We start from the raw sequence: 26,256 nt of genomic DNA on the forward strand, positions 1-26,256 counted from the left end.
TTTTAATGAATTGAAATCCTGAAGAATTGAAATTTTTGTGATTCACAGTCTCTTCGCAATTTGAGGTCAAAATGTCACATACCCGATGAAGTCAATCGTGTGAATATAAATATAAATTCTGTATTTAATTAGGAGCAATAGGAAGAACGAGAAAATTCATTTCTTAAATGACTACAATCAGTGATTTTCAAATTTCGAAGGACAAGAAATGGAATCACACTTGAGTTCAATGTCGAAAACAGAGCTGATAATGTAATAGAATACATGAAATTCTGAAAATTATATATTCGAATGATTTTTTGTTCCTGGAGAAAAATAGAAAAATTCTATTGACAATAGTAGTAGTAAAAGGCAACATTATAAACCACTTTTCTCTTTCTTTTTCTCTTTCTTTTTGGACATTATAACACACATGACCTCTAAAACCAGAAAAACAACCTTTGGTCCTCGTACTTAGCTCAGAGGTAACGTGCATGATTTGAGAAGGCTGGCCCCCTGGTTCAAATCCTGTCCGTTCCTTGGTCTTCTCCCGTCTCTTCCCCTCTTCTCCTGTCTTCTCCTGTGGTATCGTATGGTATCGTATGGTGGCGTGACAGGGGGAACTTCGATTTTCATGCATCTAACTTTGAGTCTAAGTACGAGAGACCTTATGCATTTTTTGATAATGATTTCTTTTAATTATTCGATATGAGTTTATTCTTTTGTGCGGTATATAAGGAGAGTTTAAATAGCATTACATTTAATAATGGACGAGTCATTTGACGAGTGTGGTTATAAGTTTATTGGAAGTCCTTCTTTATACATGTATTATCATTACAGTATTGATAATATTAGAAATGCTTATCCTAACCAATTAATTTATCTCAGTGCATCTGAACGTCTGGAAACTTTTTGTAATTGGCCAAGACCAGAAATTAATGTTGTTAAGCTATCTGAAGCTGGTTTTTTCTACCATGGTAGAGGAGATAAAGTGATATGTTTCCATTGTAATGTATGCATTCATGATTGGCAACTTGATGATGATCCATTGGTTGAACATGCTAGATATAGCCCACGTTGTCATTTCATTTATGTTAAATGTGGAATGGAGTTCATATTCAAATCAGTTATAGCTAAAAGGAAACCACAAGTACCAAAGGCAGTGGTGCCTAAGGATGATCGTTATAAATGTAAAGTTTGTAAAGAAAAGGAAATTGAATGTATTTTAAATCCTTGTGAACATGCTGTGTCATGTACTGATTGTATTCTTGATAAAATGAATTGTCCAATTTGCCAAACCCATATAAAGAAGGTAATGAGATTGTCATTGATTGATTGAAGTAATAAACTTTGTTTTGAAAGATTCACTCTTAATGATACTAACAATTTCGTGACTAAGATTATTGAAGATAACTTCGGTATGGGAATTAGCCTCAGGGCTTTCCAATGATTGTAGAAACCTCTTAAACTTGTTTAAACTTGTTTCTAAACGAAAGGTTGGACCATCAATATAATCCCCTGGGGGTCCAGTTAGCATCCAAGAGGTAATGATTATCTTAGACTTACCATCAATCTTTTGACAGGTAATTATATGTTGATGGTTTTTACCAGTTTCAATGTATTTGAAAGGTACTTTATAGCTTGAGGCCATTGTATAGATTTACTTTAGGTAATTACTTTTTGGAAAGAAGATTATTTTCAGAAATTCTTTTTATTAAGATCAAGGTTTACAGATTACTGATTTCAGTTATCATCATTATTGAAAAGATCAGGATTACGAGACCAAAATTCATGTTCAGAAGGAATTAATTGGATATTTTCCCAAAAGGAGAGATATCGTTCCAACTGATATCGAGTTAATGGTAACAACATCATCATGGGATATCTATCAATTACATTGAAAACTCTTATGAAAAAACTAATTGATGTTTGTCCATAATTGAATCTCTGAATGGCGATACTCATCCACTCATCTCGTCTTGTCTCTCCGTACAACCTTCTATGGAGAGTCAAACAGTAACCGATAAAATACATGTTATGTACTCCTCGTTTATCAATAACTGCTTGATTTATCCTCAATCTATCAATTGTTTCTTCAGCTTCTAAACTTGTTGTTGGTCGAGGAAGAGAGTTGATATCCAAAAGATCGTCTCGTGTTTGAATTCTACCTCTATATCTGTTAAGAAATGAAGTCAATTCTTCAAGTGTAGGTTCACGGGATCTGTATGAACCTCTTCTCGGTCGATTAGCTTGAGGTTCTGGTGGATTAGCTTGAGGCTCTGGTGGATTAGGTTGGGGTTCTGGTGGATTAGATTGTTCGGGTTCTTCTACCTGAGGTGTTTGAGGTACTTGTTCTTCTATCTGAGGAGGTTGAGGTTCTGGTTGGCTGGGTTGTTCATCAATTACTAGATTAGACTCATTGGGTTCGGGTGAGTTAGCTACCTGAGACGATTCTGGTTCAATAGGATCAGATGTATCCATTCTTGTTGATGAATTACCTTGTGGAGATTGGGGTTCTTGGGCCGAGGGATTAGGTTGTATAGTTTCTTCTACCTGAGATTGTTGAGGTTCTGGTTCAGGAGGGTCAGATGTATCCATTGGAGTTTCATCTACAGAAGGATCAGACTCATTAGAGGTAGAAGGTAGTTGTGCTGTTGTTCTTGTTGACATCCTGGAAGTTGATGGTCTTGGTGAAATTAATTTGGGAGAGAAGTCAGGATCATTTTCTGGATCATCATTTTCACTATCACTTTCATAAGCTGTATCATGGTCATTGATTGTATTTGATCCATCAACATTCTGGACTTCACTCATTACACTTTGTTCATTATTATCTTGAGAGGGATCAGGAATAATTTCTCGAGGAACATAGCTGAATGGAGTAACCTTAGCTGTTGGTAATGATGAATAATCCGGGAGAGAATCACTTTGATCTTGAGGCACAGGTAGATTAGTTGATGTAATTGTTGATTGTTCATGTTGAGTTGACATGTTTGATGTTATGCCTGAGTCATTCACTGGACTATTCACGGTAACAGTTTCTTCCTGGGTATTTAATTGATCAGTTGATGGTTGATTAACACAAACTTCATCAAGTAAGGCAGATAGAGTATCCTGAATATGGTTGTTATCATTTTCCTGGAACAAATTATTATCCTGGAGAATATTTAACAAATTGTCACTAGTATCCAGAGGTGGTATATCCTGAGCACAAGCAATATCATGATCACATGGGTGAGAAAGAGAAGATGTACCTGGGGTTGGGTTAGAGAGATTTTGTGGTACAATAGAGGCAGGTGGTTGAGGGAGAACAAAATTATAAATTATTGAACCCAGATCATTATTGATCCGATTAGTCCAAAATTGAAGTTTCTCTGGGTCATTAGAAAACTCAGAAAGTAAACCAATGCAGAGTTGGAGAAGAACTTGTAGTTTAAGTTGATCTAAAAGTAATTTATTCATTTTAGAGCAGAAAGGGTAAAGATAGAGACAAAAGTATAAAGGTAAATGTAGAAAGAAAACAGAAAGAAAACTGTAGACAGAGAGAGCAGAAAGTTAACTGACAGAAAAGTCAAGAATAAACAGGTTAACCAAAAACAGAGTCGGCGTAAACATTAGAGGAGGTACGTTAGAACTAGAATATACGAAAGAACCAATAACAAAATCTCAACATTAGGACGCATGATCATATGGCTCTTAGGCTATTACAATGTATTTCGGTACCTCCGAAATTTGTTGTGGTAATGTTAATTCAATGGACTAAAGGCTCTTAGGCTATTTCAATGTATTTTAACATCAAACAAGTCTTTTGAATCTTCAACCCCCCTTACTAATTTCGGTACCTCCGAAATTTGTTGTGGGGGGTAATGTTAATTCAATGGACTAAAGGCTCTTAGGCTATTTCAATGTATTTTAACATCAAACAAGTCTTTTGAATCTTCAACCCCCCTTACTAATTTCGGTACCTCCGAAATTTGTTGTGGGGGGTAATGTTAATTCAATGGACTAAAGGCTCTTAGGCTATTTCAATGTATTTTAACATCAAACAAGTCTTTTGAATCTTCAACCCCCCTTACTAATTTCGGTACCTCCGAAATTTGTTGTGGGGGGTAATGATAATTCAATGGACTAAAGGCTCTTAGGCTATTTCAATGTATTTTAACATCAAACAAGTCTTTTGAATCTTCAACCCCCCTTACTAATTTCGGTACCTCCGAAATTTGTTGTGGGGGGGGGGGTAATGTTAATTCAATGGACTCAAGGCTCTTAGGCTATTCCAATGTATTAATTCAGTGGACTTGTACTTATGTTTCTTATCAAAGGTCATCATTGCTGAGTTCAAGATGTAATTTCTAAAGTTCATTGAATCAATCATCGCTCAAGGATATGGAAAAGTAATTAAATCTTCTTAAAAAATTCCAACCATTAATGAGTTCATGTCAATCTTCATAAAAGGTCATAAATTCAAGGACTTTGAGGCCTCTTCAATACCCAGAGGCTATGAATTCCTGATTATAACAAATCTTAAAATTCCAATCAAGATTAATTCAAAGGTAATTATGTTTAGTCTATTCGAGGTCATTCAAATGATTTATAGTTCCAAGTTTCAGGTTAGAGAGCAAAGTTGACGGGTATAAATAGCGAGAAAATTTTCAAAGATTGATCAGTCTAATTTCATCTTCAGTTTGTGAACTTTAACTTTGTTCAAGTTTTAATTTCTGTTTTGTTTCTTCTTTTATATTTGATTCAAGGTAATTTTCATGTCTATTTCTTCCAATCATTTTATTCATATTTGTACAATTCCCATCGATTCAAATTCTACTCCAAGTTTAGATCAACCTTTAAATTTTGCTGATTTTAATTTTTCAGTCAGTGATTTTTCTGCTATTTATGCCTTACTTGACCAGAAATCAAGAGAAAAATTGAGTAAATCTGCCGTTTCTTTTGATTCTCAAACAAAATCCATTAAAGTGAACAACCGAAAGTTTTTTGATTCTCTGGAAGAAGTTAACATTAATCTTGTTGAGGATATTTTCAAACATTTTACCAACAGGACTTACTTACTAAAATGAAAATTGTTTCTCAAACTATCAAAACGGTATCCAGAGGTAAGGGAACTCTAGCTCCAACGAAGGATATTCAGTTCAAAAAACCCAAACCCAAAAGGAAACCTAAAAATTGTAATTGTAAATCCTATTTACAAACCCTGAAAAAAATTCACTTGAAATTTGAAAATAAAATCATCAACTGTAAGCAATGTAACAAGGCAGTCAATGATCAAAGTATCCTCGGTCATTTTCAATCCAACAAAATTGAATGCCTTGTTGATTGCAACGAATTTACTGATGTAAAAATTTGGTTCATCAAATGTAATCATCTCAAAATGATAATGAAAAATTGTAAAAACCATTCAAAGTTTGTTGAATCGATGAAGAGAAAAGTTGCATTGCAAAATATTCTCTTGAATAAAATCTCAAATTAACATTATATTCTTTTTTTGTCTTTTTTTCTTTCAAGATGAGTAAAAACATTTCACCTGTTATGGAAAACTGGCCATCTCAAATGGTCAACTGTTTGAATCTCTACCAAACTATGAAGCTTGAGTTACATCGAATGATGACCTGTATCGACTTGACTGATGGCACTTGGTTGAATGCTATTAGAGATGGATTTTTCCGTTTTGGTAATTCAGATTATTTACAATGTTTTTGCTGTGGATTACAAGTCCCGATTGATCTCTTACATAAAGATGTTGTAAGTTATCATGCTAGCTTCAGTCCTAAATGTAGTTTTGTTCTCAAAAGAGAACCAAATCTTATACTTCGGATTGATACTCCTGGTATTCATCGATATGGTGATCCAAAAATTCTTGCTGATAGAGATGCTGAAGTAGCAACTTTACAACCAATTTCATCCATCACTCAAGCTGAAGAGGATCAGGTTTTACAAATCTATTCAGAAAAGAAAACATTGAATCCTGAGAAAGTATTCCAGCTCTATCAGTTACGAGTTAATAGAGTTTTTTCTTTTAAAAAATGTAGTTTGAGCATCAAGTTCAAAAATTGGTTCGTTGAAAGTGGCTTTTTCTGGACTGGATCAAACAGGATTGTTCAATGTGCTTTTTGTCGGTTGGCTGTTGATGGACAACTGAAAAACCATCCAAGTGAAACCCACAGCCTGTTATCTCCAGATTGCCCTTATGCTAACGAAGAAAGATTTATTGTAGAGAGGCACCTTTGTTGTGTTTGTTTAGTACAAACTCATCAAATGTTATATTTACCATGTAATCATTTGGCTGTATGTGTCTCTTGTGACAATACTCTGAGCAGACTTGGTCAAGAAAATTGTCCAGTCTGTCGAACAAGTATTGATGGTAGAATAAAGGTTATCAAACCTTAACTCTGTAAGACTTTGTTCATTCAAATAAAATGATTCAACCACTGAAATTTGTTTTAATTACTCGGAATTGGTTAGAGATTGAAAGTCGGGAAAACTCGTGGTGATTGGGAATATAATACATACAACTTAGTATAATACTATTGTCTTTATTAAGAAATTGACCTTGATGAGTTTTGATGACTGAGATGATAATGATCTCGATGAATAGGGGAAAGATGAATTGAATTAATGATAAAGTCTTAAGTAAAGTTACCTTGGGTATACTCAAAACAAGTTTCTCATCAATCAAGTTGACAGAAAGAGGGAGTAGTGGGTTGGGCTATGCATCAATCGGAGAGTATAAATATGGAGACTCTTCAACATGAAGTTCATTCTACTCTTCAACTCTGAACCATCAACTTGAAATGGATTCAACAAATATTCCTGACTCTCCTGCTTCACCTGAACCAACTCAACTTGAACCAACTCAACCTGAACCAACTCAACCTGAACCAACTCAACAAGAACCAGTACAACAACCAACAACTCAACCACCGTCTGGAAGAGATAGACCATCAACATCAGGCTTTGAAGATCGGTTTCAACAATTACTCTGTGTTGAAATTTCTCCAAAACTTTATCTTACTGTTCAGCGAGCTAAATCAACCAATGGAACTACATTTATTGATATCCGTCGACGAATGAACGATTCATCAACGGATCAAAGACTCAGATACCAACAAGACAAGGATTGTTTCTTCGTTACAATGAATATGATCTGTTGAAACAAAAATTGGTAAATCCTCAAGATGCTTTCAAACTGTCTTTGAATCAAGGAAGAGAAATCATTGGAAGGGATCTTGGTAACTTTTTTGAAATCCGACTAAAAGCTGGCCACAAGGAAACACTTATCAAACTGTTACCAAACGAGATTACTAAAATGGTTGGTCATTCTTCCTAACCATATTTTTTAATGCAAGAAATTATTTGGGAATAATTTTCTCATTCATTTGATTTTCATTTTATTCTTGGGTACTTTGGTTTTTTTTTACTTTTCATTTATATTTTTGATTATTTTCTATTATTTTATCAACAATTATGTAACCATTTATCATTGATTAAAAAAAAATTTGAGCTCAATTGAACTTGTTTTCTTGTTTCATCCCTTGACCGGTCTTTAAAGTTGTTTGAATCACCTGATTGGTTGAATTAATTTGGGTTGGCTAAAGGTAAGGGAGACAATTTTCTCCCTCACTGATTATAAAAGATGATGTTTGTTGTATCAAGAGAAACAGTACAATCATGACTTATGTAAGTTGACTTGTTGATTAACTAAGGTAAATTTACTAATCTTTCTTTTTTTTCAATAGGGATATGATTTTTCAAGCTTTCTTTTCAGGTCAATAGACATACCATTTGCCAGAGAGGTCTGTTATACTTTTGACATAAAGACTTCGTTGAAATTGAGAAGATGGTTGGACAGTTCGGGTATAATTGAGCCGTATGATTTGGTCTCTTTCATGAGTGAGCTGTGGACTGGATTCAATGATCTTGGTATCAGTCATTCGATTACTCAGGAGAAGGTGGAGACAGCGTCTTTTACTATTTCGTATGAGGACTATTTCATTTATAAAAAAGAAATTGGTCAAATGTGGGCCAAGAATATATATTGTTTTAAAACCGAAATAATATATTAAACTTTTTTTTTTACTTTACTTTTGATTTTTGTCTTTCATTTCGGTTAATAATGGTACTTTTGACAATCGTTGTAGTTTCAATATTGGTACTAATTCTTCTCATTCTGAGAATAGTACTGATTGACATGAATAAGATTCAAAATCTAAAGTTGGCTTGATCATGTGACATCCAGGGTCCATTCACTATATAAGTCAATCCACATTCTCATTGAAACTTCAATCATGTTCAAGTGTAGCTACTGTGGAGTTTCATTTATGAAATTCAAGTCCATGTTAATTCACAAGGTAGAATGTGAGACTTTGAAATGTGAAAAGTGTAAAATAAGATTCAAGGACCGAGATACATACATTAACCATGTGATTACCTGTAAGACAATAGTCTCTCCTCGGTGATGTAGCTACCTTTAGGTTACACAAAGTAGCTTATAAGGGTGTCCTCAAGATCTTTGTCAAGTTGGGTGAATGGAAGTCATTGGAAAATTTATTCAACATGGAAAGTACAAATATCGTTACTCTTTTCAAGTATATACTTGAGAGTATCGGGTCATTTAAAGCTCAAGCTTGTTTACTATTGAAATTTGTGAAACAGAAACCTGACGGAGAGATTGACTCAACTGAACTTTATAAAATCACTCAAAGTAAACCGATTTCTCATACTTCTCAGATTGAAAAGTCAATAAATGAATGGGCAACAAACTTGGAGCTTGTCGTTGATCAATTCACCCAACGTGGAAGTGGTTGGATCCTTTCGAAAGTTAAAATGTTGGAAATTCGGATTGGAAAACTAAAAGAATACAGTGGTGGTTGCTGTAACGTAAAATTACCTTTAATTTATTTGAAAAAGAGAAGTTTAATTTCTCCACAATGTAAAAGTCATTGCTTCAAATGGGCTGTTCTCATTTCTCTTCATCCACAAACAAATCATACTGGACGAATATCCCAGTATAAAAAATTTGAAAAACTTTACAATTTCAGTGATATTGGACCAATAACACCATTTTCCAAGATAAAAATTTTCGAAAAACGCAACAATGTATCGGTTAATGTTTACACATTATCAGGAGGTAAAAATCAAAAAGTAGTTCCCTTGTTAGTCAACAAAGATAGAAAAAAGAATCATGTGAATCTCTTTCTTTATAATGATCATTACTTTACAATCATCAATTTAAATGGATTCATGTGGAAAAATAAATCTTGGGAAAGATTTTTCTGTTGTTCTTGTCTATCAGGCTTTAAGGAAAAATCAACTTTAACAAAACATGAAGTTTATTGTAATAACAATTCAGCTCAAAGAACAATACTACCTGGTAGTGAAAACGTTCCAACAACTTGTGAATTTACACGGTTTGAAAAAACAATATCCTATCCATATGTAATTTATGCAGACTTTGAAGCCTTGGTAATGAAGAGTGAAAATGTATTGGGAGCTAGTACATTTGAATACCAAAACACGAGGCTTGTTCTTTGGATGGATTGTTGTTGATTGGGAGGAAAAATTTTATTCAAATGTTTCTATCGTGGAGAAAATGCTGCTGAAAAATTCATCTCTAGCCTCTACAAAGTTTACAGTGCACTAAATGTGAATTTACAATTGAGAATCAAGCCACCCATACTAACACCAGAAGAAAGAATAGGCTATGAATCAGCTTCAAATTGTCATGTTTGTTTACAGCCTCTTCTCGAAGATAAAGTCTTGGATCATTGTCACTTGACTGGTAAGCTAAGAGGAGCAGCTCATAATCTCTGTAATTTGAAACTGAGATTACCAAATAGAATTCCTGTCATTTTTCATAACCTGAAAGGTTACGATGCTCATTTAATCATGAAAGGAATCAAGTCTAATACTGTGAGAAACATTTCAGTTATACCTCAAAACACTGAAAAATATATTGCCTTTTTCATGGATGATTTCATTTTCTTGGACAGTTTAGCTTTTCTTCTTTCCAGTCTTGATACATTGGCTGGAAATTTACCTGATGAACATAAATCTAAATATTTATCACAAATGTTTGCTGAAAATGATCTTCCTTTACTTCTATCTAAAGGATGTTTACCTTATGAGTACATGGACTCTTGGGATAAGTTTAATGAGACCAATTTACCTTCCATTGATGCATTTTATTCTCATCTCTCGTAAAACAATTGATGAATCATACACAAATCTAGAAAATTTGGGACCATTTCAATTGTCAAAATCTGGTGATTTTCATGACATTTACTTGAAAGTTGATGTTTTACTTTTAGCTTCAATATTTGAAAACTTTAGGTCAACTAGCCTGAAACAATTTGGACTTGATCCATGTCACTATTTCTCGACACCTGGATTGACTTGGGATGCAGCTCTTAAAGTGACAAAACAAAACTTGATTTACTAACCGATATCGATATGATTCTAATGATTGAGAATGGAATCAGAGGTGGAATCTTGTGCAATGACGAGACATGTAGTTGCCAATAATCTCTCTGAAAACTATGATGAGGAAAACCAAATTCATACATTGCCTTTCTTGACGTTAATAACCTTTATGGATATGCTCTAAGTGATTATTTACCAATCAACAATTTCGAATGGGTAGCCCCTGAGTTGTACTCTCAAGTGATTGAATCAATCTTGAAAGGACATGATCAAAATATCGGATACATTTGTCAAGTTGATTTAATTTACCCTAAACATCTTCATGATCAACACAATGATTATCCCATGGGCCCTGAGAAACTCACTGTTGAAACTGAATGGTTGAGTAATTACCAGAAAAGACTCATCATTAAACTTGAGGGTGAAGGACTAAAAAGATGTAAGACTGAAAAGTTGATTCCAAATTTGAGAGATAAGAAAAACTACGTTGTACATGAAAGAAACTTGAAATTTTGGTTAGAGAAAGGGTTAATCTTGGATAAAGTTCATTCAATATTGAAATTCAATCAATCAAAATGGTTGGAACCTTACATTTCAATGTGTACACTCAATCGAAAACAAGCATCTTCATCATTTGAGAAAGATTTCTGGAAATTGATGGTAAATTCACTGTATGGTAAAAGTATTGAGGATAAACGAAAACACTCTAAAGTTAAGGTTATTACAAATGGTGAACAAGCTTTGAAATTAATCAGAAAACCAATGTTTGAACATTTTTATATTCTTGATAATGATTTAGCAATCATTAAGATGCGTAAATTTGAAGTTAAATTGGATAAACCGATTTACCTTGGTTTTACTGTATTGGAATTATCAAAGCTTAGAATGTATGAGCTTCACTATGATTACTTTTACCCTCGTTATGGTGATAAATTGAAGTTAGTATACACTGATACTGATAGTTTCATTTATCATATTCAGACTGATGATTTTTATAATGATCTAAAGTCAATGGGACCAATCATGGACTTTTCCGATTACCCTCAAACTCATTTTCTGTATGATCCAATAAACAAAAAGAAACTTGGAGTCTTGAAAGATGAAATGAATGGTCAGGTAATTGACGAAGTTGTTGCCATTAAATCAAAACTTTATGGAATAAAATATGGATCAAAGACTAAAAAGACGGCCAAGGGAACTCAAAAAGCAACAGTTCGTGATGAAATTTGTATAGATGATTACAAGACTTGTTTATACGACAGCATTTTATTCAGACATGATAATCATAGATTACAATCTAGACACCATCAAATCTCTGGAATTAAAACAAACAAAATATCTCTATCACCATTAGATGACAAGAGATTCATTCGTGAAGATGGAATATCAACATATGCTTTTGGACATTATAAAATTGTTTAATAAATTTTGTTTAATATGTAATCGTTAACTTTTGTTTTACATTTAATAAGTGGGAAATTTAAATTATTAAAATGTGATTCAAGAAAAAGAATACAATAGTAACCACATTTGATTGATAAATCACCTTGAAATATATTTTTATTATATTTAAAAGAGTGATTCTTACAATTTCTTTCCAAGAAAATAGTTATTTCATCAGGTGGGTGAGTACCAAATGAGTCAAAATATTCACCATTTCCATACTCTGAGACAAATATCGCTGTCCAATGAGAACCTGGTTTCCAACTAGGGTCTAAATTGATTACAATACCAAAGGGTTTCTGAAATAGTTCAAAGGGTAACTTATCAATTGATAATACACCTTTAAATTGAGGAAATTTATTTAGATAATTTTCAATGTCAACTGTCGACAAAGCCATCAATAATCTGTTGTTATATTTCTTGAAGCATTTATTTGAATCACACTATCATATATTCCAAATACAATCATGTGTAATCCCTCAGTCAGAGCTTCAGTAAATTGTATATCAATTCGAGCACTTCCCCTTTTAATCATTGAGAGAGCGCCAGAGTCTGTAGCTAAAGTACCATCATCTGTAAGATCAAATACAAACAATGGGTACTTGTCAGCATAATCAGAGTACTTGATATTAATTTTAGGCATTCCAAACTCTTGATTCATAGCCCTGAACATGTTGTAATACTCTCTCATATAAATCTTGTTTTTGAAATCAGGCTTAAAGGCTGAACTTGGAATCTTGACACCATTAACAACCAATGACATTTCCTTCATGTCTTTATGTTTAAACGAAAATGAGTTTGCCGTAATGTCACCACTGAATGACTTGTCAGTTACGAATCCAATTATTACCTTTCGTGGTAACTGTCCATTGTAAACATTATCGATACTACTGGCAGCAAATCCGTTCACAAGATGATAAGATTTAACTTCATTTCGTTGAAAGTAATATTTAGCCATTGATTTAGCTAGATTTTGTTCAATAGTCATCTGAACAGGCATAAATAACTTTACTCGTCTAATGAATAATGATATTTGTTCAAACTTTAATGAAATTGATCTCTGACTTTGAACATGTTAAGCCGAAAGCTGCCGGTGCCAGTTTAAATCGTAAAACAATAGGCACTCCATCAATCAAAAACTTTTCTTGTTGAAACATTGGTGCATGAATTTGTAGAATGAAATCGAATGAATTTTTAATTCGATTGACTCTTTTATCATCATCATCAATCAATTGACAAGCATCAACAGGGGATTTATACTTGAAAAACAAATCTTCGATAAATGATTGATAATGAAACAAACTATTACCTGTCGTTACATTCACATTTCCGAGATAAACATCAAGTTCTTCGAATAATGATACAGCATAGTTATTCACGGGTGTAATTGTATCTGTAGGTAGTATTGGATCTTTGTACTCAATTTTAATTTTTCCATGCAAGTAAGAAGCTGATAGATCCGTATAATGTTCAGAAGAAGGTACAACAAATTCAAAAACTTTCGCTTCATCAAGGGATCCTACAGGTCGATATTCAACATCATACATTGATTCAACAACAGTTTGTGTAGGTGGTAATTTGAATAAATCAAGCTCAGCAATAGTAGCTGGTGATGATTCATTGTGAATAAATTCCATTATTTCTTGTTGAAAATGTCACGAGTTTTTCTTTTTGATTTTCTCTTTGTCTTGTTGACTGGTCTCTTTTTACCTGTTGTTTTCTTTTTAATTGTTTTCCTTTTATATAACCTTTTTCTTCCTTTACCTTTTTGGATACTCTCAACCTTCTGTTGAAGTTTCGTTAGACCCTTTGACGCTAAATTGGTTACACCAGTTTTGATTGCTTGTTGAATTTTTGGATCTTGAGCAACTTTTTTACCGAGTTGTACTCCCTTATCTAAAGCTTCCTGTCCAAGATATTTAATTAGTGGCATAGCAAGTCTTGATATAAAACTACCAAACCCGTACCCTCGTTGGTAACGTGGTGCTCTAACAACTCTAATATCACCAAATCCAGAACCAGTTTGACTTGAGTAATAATGACTAAAGTCACTATCTTTAGGGCAGTAAGCTTTTCGATGCATATCGATGATGGTTGAGGAAACGCTGTTGGTCTTTATACAACTTTTGTCTTTTTTCTAAAATCTAAACTTAAAAACATTCTTCCACCAGATTCAAATTTTACCTGCTCTCCAGAGTCGTGAGTAGCAAGCACTGATATTTCACCAATGTGGCTTTTTCGAACAGGGTAATATATTCGATGAGAAAATGTACAATATCCGATATCTTTGTAGATACCACTTGTTAATGGCAGAGCACGTAACACTGGTGATTGAGTCCCACCTACTATATGATCTTGGATAATATCAGTATATAAATACATTAGAAAAATCTTATCATTTTCCTTGGCTTCAAGGTTGAATGTTTCATTTCTATCAAGAATAATTTTCGGTTGATCGTACATGAAGTCTGCGTCTGGTACATGGTTTATTCCTAAATATTTTTCACTTCTAGTAAAAATGGAGCATAAATGAATCCACAGTGAGCCTCCTTATTTGCAAATTGATTCATTATCCAATACTGTCCTCTACTAGAAGTCGTAGGACCCCACCAGTCAAACTTGGAGTTTCCATACTCACCATCTTTAGGTAATGTTATGTCTGCCGCTGTGTTATTGTTGTAAATAATTCCAAAATTCAATACATATGGATTTATTTCAAGATTCTGGTTTTTGACATCAACTCGGGGAGTAAAGGTTTTAGGTTTAAATGCTTCTTGAAAACTTTGATTTATCTTTTCAATCACTTTTTCACGAGGTTCCGATACAAAAAAACGAACTGTCTGTTCAGGAAGAGAATCGTTCCATTCGGTATCCTGAAATAGTTCATTCTTATCAATGAGCTTGAAAAAACGTGCATACTTTATTTTATATTTTATCTCAGCTTCTCCAACAAACTTGAGTGGAAAATAAACTTCTGTTAATCCAACTTCCCAATCTCCATTCAACTCTAAAGGAGGGTCAATTCGATTTTGAAAAGCTGAGATTGTATTGTCAGGGTATAAGTTCATTGATCCATTTGAAACGAGATCGATTGTGAATGAGTCTCTATCCATTCTTACTTTCGTCCCAGATCCAGGTATCAAACTTTTTTGGCCATCCTTCCCATCGTATCAAGTGCTTATATAATCTTTTCCTTCGATCATAAACACGATCAAGTACTTTGGCCACTCTATACTCTGAATTAGGGTCGTATTTAACCTTTTGGACTTCTTCCGGATAGAAAATTGATGTAATGTTTTCATCCATCAAGTCTTTCAGCTTGTAAACAGTATGACCAGGTGTCTCTTTAACTCTTGAGACTTTAAACACCTCATCAGTCCATTGTTGACTAGCACTTTTGTCACCAGTCAAAGGGTTTAGAGGAATTTTCACATGATCATCTACTTTAATTGTTCTCTTCTTTTTAGGTCTTGATTTAATTGATTTTTGAATTGTTTGTACAATTTCCTGTTGATTGTCTCTGGTAACCAGTCTTGGACTGTTTTAATTGTTCTATGAAATGAGTTGTTGTAATTGTCAACAATCTTTGTAGGTCATCAATGTACCTATTTGATCTCTTGTGATAAATATATCTGTATATTCTAGCTCTTAAAGTTCTTATAAATCTTTCAGCTAATGCACATTTTACCGAATTGTCTGTTGTTGTGAAATAATGAACTCCAACACTTGAACAAAAGTCTTGAAACCTTTTGTTTTTAAACTCTTTACCTTGATCAGTCTGTAACTTTTCTGGTTTTCTTCCATTATCAAATAGTTTTCTAAAAGCACCTGTAATTGTTGATGATGATTTGTCTTTAACAGATTCAACCCAGGCAAATCTACTCAATACATCGATTACTACTAATAGATACCGGTTATTGTCATTATCTTTAGCCCAATATGACATATCCATCAAGTCGGCTTGCCATTGTTCATCAAGCTTATCAACTAATACAGGTAAACGTAAAAAGTTCTTTTTTCTCGATCGGAAATTTGTATATGTCTCTTGGCCCTGTAACCATTCCTTGACAAAATTTACATCAATACTTGGATCAATGTTCTTGACAGCATCATGTAATCGATTAACACCACCAAAACTTCCAGTGTTGTTGATGTCATAATAAACACTCTTTAAAAGTTCTTGACGCTTGTCCATTTTATAAGTGGGAGTGTTTTTTGTTTATTTCTCTTTTTCAATGGTCTCTTTTCAAACTCTTTAATGGCTTCTTTGAACGTCTTTTTAAATTCTTCTAAAGGTGGAGCCTCAATCGGTTTTTCAACAACTTCTTGAACTTCTTTTATATTGTTTTTAAGTAATTGATATTCTTTTTCTGGAATTAACACCATCTTTGATATTGTGTTCATTACATGAACTTATTTATCAACTTTTCACCAAAATATGAAAGAGCTGGTAACAATAGTGCTGGAAGAAAAGCTCCACCTGTCTGATAAACAACTTCTTTACGCTTCTTTAATGGTACTCCTGATTTCCTTGATAACAATCTTATTTGAGTTTTATACTTTTCAATTTTCTTTCTCTGTGTAGGATTAATTGGTATATTTCCGTTTAATGTGTTTTTACTAATATCAGAAATTGAGTAGAAAATAAGACTTTGCTTTTTCAATAGTTTATTTCTTTCAGTCTTTGATTTCTCATGAGCTAATCTCTTTAATGTCGGAAGACATTTGATTACTCCTTCAATCGTCATGTTGATTATCGTTGAAACATCATTTTTTTATATAAATTATAAAGGGTAAACAATCATTGGGTCATCGTTTTCATTGAAATTGTTGCCAATAATCTCAACTTTTCAGGTGTATCAGGTTTAAGATCGAAAAGAGATAAGAATAAGGTTTAGATGTTGCATCTTCAAACACTCTCTGTAACTTTTTATCTTTGATGGAAACATTTGACGAGCAATGTTTGAAATTATCGATTTATCTCGAGGGTTTTAACACACAACATACTGACTATTCAAACTAATGTTTCTACTCTTTACCCTTGACAAAAAAGTTTTGTGTAATCAAAATTACTGATATATTACGGTGATGAGAACCACGTGTAAAAAGATTACTAATAAAAGATTGATTTGCTGCTTCAAGCATCAAATCATCAATAATAATCCATTCAGGTTCAACTCCACCTGCCTGGTTGATCAAGTCCTCTTGTAACCCTTCTACAAAAGTCACGTTACTCATTGAATTAAACTCCTTTTGGTATTCACCATAAAAGTATGTTATTTTCACAGGAGGAGGATCACATATCCTCTCAGCTAAATTTATCATTTCTCACAAAGTATGTCTTACCGGAACCTGTAGGCCCAGACATACATTGTAAATGGATGTTTCAAATGAACAGAATAAGACATTTTCAATTCAATCAATCTCTTTATTATTTTATATTAAGTTACAATTGACGAAGGGGCTGATACATCAGTTGTTGACTTTCGTTCTTCATGTTTATTACTCCTAAAACGCGGTGTAGGTAAAAGGTATCCAAGAGATGATCCTAATAATGCTGTCCATAATGACAAGTTTCCCGTCTTCATTATTATATTGACAATCGATGTAATCAACATTGACACCAGAACCAAGATTTGTACCATGAAAAGTACTCTCTTACACCAAACACGGTAATCCTCTGCTTTATCCATAGTTACCTTTATATATCCGTTTGAATAGATCAAAGTATTTATTTAATTCAATTATATCACGAATCCGTCACAGTAACTCGTCCAGTTCTTTTAAATATTATAAATATTACGTTTGAATTGTCCACTTTAACATGAACTCCAGGAAATAACTCTGGTTCGTAAGAACAATATGGAATGAATCAAGTCTACTATAAATGAAATTCGTAATTAACCTTGAATGGGCCACAATATTCACTACTTTTGCTTCAGTTTTATATAAATTATCTGGGTAAATGTCACAAAATTTCTCAATTAAATTAAATGCTGCCTCGTAGCTTTTAACACCAGTAACATTAATCTTTCCAGAATTAAATATCAATAAACAACCACCATCCAACTTTAATATTCCACCAGAAAAACGCTTTGGATAATCAACAGATGGAAAACTCTCCTTCACCTTGACACGGTCTAATTTATCATTCAATTTGAATGACATTACAATATTGTTCACTACAATGTCTTCAATTAATACCATTTTCAGTCTAATAATCATTCATCCCATACACATACTTATATACTACAAGGACGCCACCACTATTAGTCTAAGGACAACCTTAGGTGGCTTATAATGTCCAAAAAGAAAGAGAAAAAGAAAGAGAAAAGTGGTTTATAATGTTGCCTTTTACTACTACTACAATGATGAAAATATTGATAAGATACTTTTCTCAACATAATTTTCTGATTCTTATTCCAAATGATATTGACTTGAAATCAAGTATTTCTATTATTTTCTCTGTCAGAAAATAAACAAAAACTCCATAAATTCATGATGATATTGAGAATCACTTGATATTTTATCAATGGTTATCATCATGATTACTTGTGTTTGTATGTGGGCTTTGAATTGTTTTCTGTATGAATATAAATATTTTTTTCCTCCTCAATTTCATCATCATTTCCTCTGAATGTCATCTCTCGGTGAGAATCATTGTGATATATCTGATGATGATTTTAATGATGTATTCCAATTGGAAATCTCTTATTGTGATTTTGAATAAGTTCAAATGGTTCTCGAGAAAATGTATCAAATTATCCTTGGTATTCACAAACATCACCTATTTCTTAGTCTCAATCTGATTCCTGTTCATCCATTGATTTGGCTGATTTAATTTACTCGAAAATGATCTGCAATCGTAGGTTATGATCTGATTTAGTTCAGTAAGAATGATTATATCTAAGAAATGAGAATGAAAATGATCACCTTGTTGTTATCATTACACTTTCTATCTGATTACAATTATCTATCATTAGATAATTAATTGATTGTTTACCATTACCTACATGGAAAATGAATTGTAAATGTTAATGCATCAATAGATTAACAATCCAATTGTATCAGAGTATCAACAATACACTTTTGTCCCAATCAATCAATTGAGATAACTATTAATAGATATAAGACATTCAGTAAATGCGATGCTAAAAGTTGCCTTATCTAAGGTGAAATTGGAAATTGACCTCTAGATTGATTAGGTTAATCGGAGGAAATTGATTCAACTTTAATTAGCAGTGAAATGACAAAAAAAAACCTTAAAACTAACAAGGTTTAAATTTTTGATCTTTTTCTTCCTGTGGAAAATTATTTGAGTCAATCTGATACTTTTAAGCTTCTTACATCAGATATTTTACTCCCTGGGCCTGAGATTATCTTGAGTATCAGAACTTTTTTCCTATTCCAAATACTACCTGTTGTTGATATTCTTTACCTCTCTTACTGTCTATCTAGCAACCATTTTCTCCTTACAATGATTTCTCTCTCTCTCTCTCTCTTAAAATTTTTCTTTTCTCTTCATCATCATTATTATTATCTAAACATCTTGAATTTCATTTTCTCTCAATTCCACCGAAATCTGAAACATTTACGACAAAATTGACGTGATAAACCGATAACTTGAATCATTAGCTCAATTTGTTTTCGATAACATGTTATTATTATTAGTATAGTAACAATCAGTTCAATATCATTATTACCTTTGATGAGAAAATCATTAAATTTTAAAATCATTTTCTTTCAATGAAAATGATCAGTTGATAACAATTTTCCTGATTGATATTTACACTTACTATGTACTTTTGATATGACATTAATATGCTTCTACCTGATGAATTTTATCGTCTACCATATCCCAAAGGGATATTATTATAAAAGAGAATGATATTAATACATTTAATCGAATTAAATAATCAAGTGATTACTGATAACTGATTCGTTGATTTAGGTAACGAAAATGCTAACGAATGAGTTTAGTAACGAGAAGGAATAATAAACTTTCTGATTTCGTTATTCAATCAATTTACTAATAACTCAATTGTAAAGCTAAATAAAGTAGCCTAAGTAAATTTAACTTTAATTGTTTAAATTAAGAGATTTAATTGTTTTTAATTGTTTAGTTTTTTCCTTCATCCTGTAACTTTAAATGTTAATTCAATGCAATGATAATTGAAGTTGAGTTTTACTCGGAGATGTTTTTTTTGCTTCTCCAACTTGTAAGAACTAAATTACTCAATTGTTGTGATTTAATTGTCATTGAGTTTCAGCTTAATTAAACCAATTAAGTGAATGATTAGGTAATCATGATTGAGATCATTAGAAGATGAAGGAAAAAAGTGATTAAAAAAACGGGGAATATGTTGATTAATAACAGAGTTAGTTGACTAATTCAATGTTAGCCTATCATCGTAATCATTATCATAATTAGTGCAATCAAATTGTTGATGCAAATCCATAAACAACAGAAACTGATCAATATTTAAAAGTAATTAATGAACTTAAGAGAGAGAGAGAGAGAGAGAGAGAGAGAGAGAGAGAGAGCTCTGAACTTTGGAAAATGAAAATAAGTTGGTTTGCTTGAAAAAGGAAACGGAAATTATTGTAATGTAAAAACTTTCAACTTCTTAGTTAATTAATTAATGGGTTAAGATGAATTTTTTCAAAGACGTTGATGGGAAATTGTATAATCAAATTTATCGTAAGCAGTTGAAAATTTTACAATTTTTACATGATAGTTTACAAGTTTACCATGTAATCATAAACTCTCAGAATCATTATTATCTCTCAAGTTAATGAAAAGTATTAGAATCTCTATATTCTTATTCAATTTAGAACAATGAAAATCTCAGAGTTCCAAGTAAAACAAAATCATTACCATGATAAAAATCATTAGATTTCTTTTATTGTACTTTCAAGGTCAAGCTTCTAGTTGATAGCATGTATATATAGCAAATTCGAGTAATTCTGAATGAGAAACCTGAGAACGAAACTTATCAAGATGAAAGATTGTCTTTATAAAGAGATAATGAAATAATCACTCGGATAAAATGTTACAAGAGGAGGAAGAACGAACTCAATATAACACGGACAAAGATTTTCGACAACACCATACCAAGTAACCAGAGAAAAGAGCTGATAGAACTTTCCATATGAACGAAAGTTCGATAGAATAGATAAACTATCGAATAGATATTATGAATTATCGAATAATCAAATTCATTTGGAACTTTTTTATTTTCATTATCATCAGGAATCAACTTGATAGCATCGTTTCTACTTCCTACTCTTTTATCTCTCGTAGTTCTATCAATATTTCCATCGTTTATCAGATAATTCACATAAGATCCTCCTCTTGAGTTTCCATGATCCCATGTCTCGAGTTTTCATTCACCTCTGTTCTATCTATTATCTGATTCTCATATTCAACAGTTGCCATTCTCTTGATGCTGCGATTTCACAAATTCGATAGATAATCTGTACATATTTCGAGTTCTAAATTTACATGAGACTTTCTTTTTTTTCACTTTCATTTTATTTGAAAGTTTTTTTCTTTTTCTTCTTTTTGAATCCTCGAAAGTTTATCATGTAACTCGTTTACAAGAATAAACTGACGATGGTGAGAAAAAGAAAAACACTCCCAGCTTATTTGATAATAATGTTTCCATTAGTATTCTCAATAGATAACATCTTATCCGTAAGGTCAAAATTTCGATAGTTATATTAATATAATACACGAGAATAGACTCAAATTTCTGACGAATACTCAATGTGAAAGAATTCAAGATGATTAACATTGACCAAAGTAAAATGTTCTAGACTCACAAATACACGAACCCATTAAAGGTTCCAACTTTTCGCTATTCGAATTGAATTTATCTTATTCAGCATAATTTACCTTTGGCTAACAATCAAAACATTTATTAGTTTATCAAATAGTCACTGAATTATTTTCAAGGCATCAGAACTTTTTTTCTGCCTAAAAACTATTAATAAAAAAGATAACTTGATCATCTAATAATAGCTGAATTCGAATAGATTGTAAATTTTTATTTAATCAATTTCTGCAACAATTTTCACTCAATTAATTTACTATTATTATAGTTACCATGTTTATCTCTAAGTTTGAAAAAAAGGGAGAAAAAGTTTCAACCATACAAATTGATGAGTAAACATGAGTAAATTTCAACTGATCATGAGCTTAGATTTTAAAGAAACATGAAATTGAAAAGATAACAATGATTAAGATGATATTACAATGTTGTTCAGATTGTACAGAATTTACTTCATCATGAATTCATGGTTTCAATTGGAGAAAATCTCTTACCTTTTTCTTCATCTCTCAAAATTCATTCAAACTTACAGAGTATAAACATTCATGAGATACTTTTCAAGTTGATCTTAGATACTTTTTGTAAATTCTATACTCTCATGATAAACTTTGCTATATCATGTTGATGGGCCTTATTTGAAATGCGAATGAATGAACTCTCGACACCTCATGTAATAAGATATAGAGAAAATGGTTGAAAATTTAGTTTCAGGCTAAATTGCTGTTCAATATCAATTTGATAAGATTAATCGTACTTGATAACGATAACATTGTTAGTAATCAACAATATAAGGTAAACAAATGGAATACATGAAAATACAGATTCACAGGTAAAGAAATTGTCTCTATTTGAACATTTTATTCATATAACGATTCTCGTGAGCTATTCAATCAATCATTACGATTTCCGGAGAATTTACTTGAAAATTTGGATTCGAAATTAAATTTCTATTGATTCTGTTTAGTTTGATTAATATTGGAACAGGAAAAAGATCGATATGAACACATTACCTGTTGCAACTCATTGAAATAGTTTCCGGTTAATTGTTTTCGAGAGTAACTCTGATTCGATTCATTCATTTGTTTAATTTTCTTCTGGAAATACAACAATTCATTTCTCCTTTTATTAATTTGGTTTACTTTCAATTCATTTAATTGAATTTTCACCTTGAACTTTTTTGAACTGTGAACCATATTCAGGTTACCTCTTTTTAATGATTCAGGAAATATGTTAAACTCGAGCTCACTTATCATGATAATTCAAATTCCAAAAACCATGATAAACTTTCTAACTATTCATGGTAATCAGTATTTACCTTTAGCTAATTTCTAGATGAAATTGTGAACAAATTATTCTCTTAAAAACATTGTAAGTTTCAAGAAGAAGTCTTTTGTCATTATATCAGAACTTTCATTCAACGAAAGTCTATCTCGATTCAATGAGGGGAAAAAGTTTCTAAATTCGAATTTTTTTTCCTCAAGAATAAGAAAAAAACTTTTCTTTTTTGTTCTCTCCTCTTTTTCCATGTAATATCTCCAATTTGTATACATTCTATTAAATTGGATGTCTTCCATTCCATATATATATGAAGCGACCCAATAATTCATTGATTCAATTTGAATAAAATTAATCAGAACTCAAAGAAACTGCAAGTTGAAAGTTTACTTAATAAATCAATGGAACTCATTGTATTATGTTTACAATTTGTTTCCATCATGAGAAAATTTCATTGTTAATCAAACTGTTGCATACAAATTGATTGATTTACCATGAAAAAAAAACTCCACAGGTAAATACAGTTAAAATCAATGGAAAATGTTTAATGAACAAACAACCAATTTGATTGAGAGTAAAAGTTTATTCAAACTTTTAATCAACTTTCCTTTCACAATTAACTAATTGCTAATGAGGTATATAAAAAAAGAAGGTTGTAATCAGAATGAGAAAAGAAAAATAAAGATTCAAGTTAGACGATGAAAATGATGTACAGCAATTAAAAGATTATCTTAACTAGAAGATAATTAATCAATATTTAAGGTTCCATAATCTTTTCGTCAGCATCATTATCAGCATCTTCATCTTCCTCCTTCATCCAAGTCTCATCATCACATAATCAATTGACCTGTCAATGTCAACAGTAATGATTTCACTCTAACCTCATCTTCCTCATCTTCCTCATCACCTTAGTTTATTTTCATTTATTAACTAATAGACAAATCATGTTACCAAAGATAACATTGAATGTTTTTCTGTAATTTTTTTCTTCTCTCCATCATCATCATCTTCATCTTATATACTTTCTTTTCATCAGATCTTCTCACCCTGACGATCTCCATCATTTAACCTTCATCACTATTTTCATGTCCATCCATTTCCTACCTCATCCTCCTTGTTTATCATCCTCTTCTACATCAACAAATTCATTTACAATCACTTTCCACACCCTTACAGCCATTCAATACATTTTTGTTTATCTGCATCATTGTTGGCCATTTGATAGAAATGTCATCATCATCATCATCATCATCATCCTTTCTTGACCAACAAGATTTCATCACTTAGCTGACCTTTCACTAAACAGTAAACAATTAAACTTTTATAACAATTACATTTCAATCAGGATATAAAAAAAAGTACGACATTGTCACTTTCAGAATCATTTTTCTCTTCCTCATCATCCAATCAACCGGCTCAATTGAATTAACAGCTAATGATTAATTTATTCAATTTATTCTCGGGTGATTTACAGTTGATTAACTTAATCAAAATACGAACAACAATTTGATATGATAAAATTACCATGATAATAATTATAATCATAATCATCATGAATCAAATTCAAACATTTCCATGGATATTTTTATATGTATTTCATTTATTCAATCTTAGTCCATTTATGCATATAAAATAATCTAAATTGTTTCTAATGAATTAATTTTCTTTACATTATATTCACAGGGAGCTGATATACCTAAAGATAAAGCTAATGAATTATATGATAAAATATTTTCCAAAATTATCATGGCTGAAATCATCTCTCTATCATTAGTTATAATTGGAATTGGATTAATCATCTTTGCACTTTTCTCGTTCACATGGCCTTACCTTTCAAAGGTAATTCACAGTTATATGCACTTAATTTTATCTCATTAGTTTCCGTCGCACTAAATTTAGGTTTACCTTTAATTACATCATATTTAGAAACAAAAAATCAGGGTAACATTTATCATGATTCACTAAATGTTACCATTACCTATGAGCACCCACATTAATTCATGAATTTCAATTATGCTTGATGATTATTTTCCAACCTTCACTGGATAATAATTTTCACATTTCAAGAGATAAATTGTATCTTCGTATTTATATTTTTGTATAATATTAATTGTTTCGATTTATCTCCTTTTTCTTTATCATGTATATGCAGAACTTTATTGGAAAATATAAAGATAAAGTAGCCAAAGATCGTAAATCTGGTTACACTTTCCTTGGATTAGCTGATAATAACAATGGTCACTTACAAACTGTTGACCATCATGAGACGCTTGTTGAAAAGATGGAGAAAAAACCATTCCAATGAAATAGAAAAGATTAAGAATAGAAAGAGAAACAAATAAAAGCTGAACTTACCACCATGTGAATGAACATCCACCATGATGATGATGATCAGTCGAGTTTGCATATCTTCAGGTCTCCTCATCCATCCCTTGGAGTTTACATTCAAGAGACAAAAAAAGATCATCATAAGTTAAAATTTCATTCATAATTGAAACAATGATTGATAGTAAATACTCACAATATTATCAATGGAGTAAAAATTAAATCTGTAACTTTTTGCTCAACAAATTTCATCTCCCATGTTACATGTAAAGTGCTAATCATCTTCACCAATGTATTACAGTGACTCAGTGGAATGTTTAAATTTCCGAGCACCATAACTCAATCCAAACTCGCAAATGATACATTTCTAATGATACTATTATAATATATACATATCTCTCTCTCTCTCTCACAAACTCACTCACTCTAAAAATTACTCCCTAATCATGTTTGAATCATTTGCATAAACTCATTCACGACCAATTCATTAGATCATTGCAATCAAACATGAGTCTGTCCCATGTTTTGGGCTGAAAATAATCATTAAATTGCCTTTATAAATATTCATACTCATGGTATCATCGATATGGCGAAATAAAAAGATAATTTTATTTTCTAATAACTTACTTGGTGATTTTTTTACCGTTCAGATAAGATCAATTTAAGCTATATCAAGTTCCTGGATATTGTCTCTTTTATATTACTATCTTTGTATAACTGCATCGTAATTCAAACTTCAGACATTCTAATATTATGAATCATATCGAATATTATCAATTCTAGAGAGAGTGAAAGATTCAAAATGAGAGTAAAAAGGTATTACTGTGTTGAAGTGTTAATGGTTACCTGTTCAGTATTTGATTCAGACCGAAATTCAAAAATCGAGTTACCCACCGATTACTTTGCTTTGGAATTGAAATCTGATGATATTGTTGATCTTAAGTGAAGATTAGATAATTTTTCTGTTCCT

The 26,256-nt window shown here is 31.9% G+C and overlaps 2 protein-coding genes across 3 annotated transcripts in view; both read left to right on the forward strand.

The window, feature by feature from the left end:
• Positions 1-25,908, forward strand: part of LOC128390959 (lysosome membrane protein 2-like) — a 52,995-nt gene extending 27,087 nt beyond the window's left edge. The window contains exons 9-10 of one of the 2 annotated variants that reach the window (XM_053350771.1): positions 24,645-24,800; positions 25,114-25,908. In XM_053350771.1, the coding sequence (XP_053206746.1) occupies positions 24,645-24,800; positions 25,114-25,266 (309 nt within the window). In that variant the 3' untranslated portion in view covers positions 25,267-25,908. Of the gene's footprint in view, positions 1-23,997; positions 24,579-24,644; positions 24,801-25,113 lie in introns of those variants that run through there. The other variant, XM_053350772.1, reaches the window with a different exon arrangement.
• LOC128390961 (baculoviral IAP repeat-containing protein 7-B-like) lies at positions 385-2,171 on the forward strand. Its single transcript, XM_053350774.1, has one exon. It carries the CDS (start codon positions 746-748, stop codon positions 1,316-1,318), a length of 573 nt encoding a protein of 190 aa, XP_053206749.1. The 5' UTR covers positions 385-745; the 3' UTR covers positions 1,319-2,171.
• Positions 25,909-26,256: the final 348 nt, after the last annotated feature.

The sequence above is a fragment of the Panonychus citri genome, unplaced genomic scaffold (genome assembly GCF_014898815.1).
Source record: "Panonychus citri isolate SS breed McGregor unplaced genomic scaffold, ASM1489881v1 Contig00132, whole genome shotgun sequence".
In the NCBI taxonomy this organism is placed as follows: Eukaryota; Metazoa; Arthropoda; class Arachnida; order Trombidiformes; family Tetranychidae; genus Panonychus; species Panonychus citri.

Excerpts from the sequence above, each read along its gene's own strand:
- LOC128390961 (XM_053350774.1), top strand. The coding sequence starts at position 746 with ATGGACGAGTCATTTGACGAGTGTGGTTATAAGTTTATTGGAAGTCCT.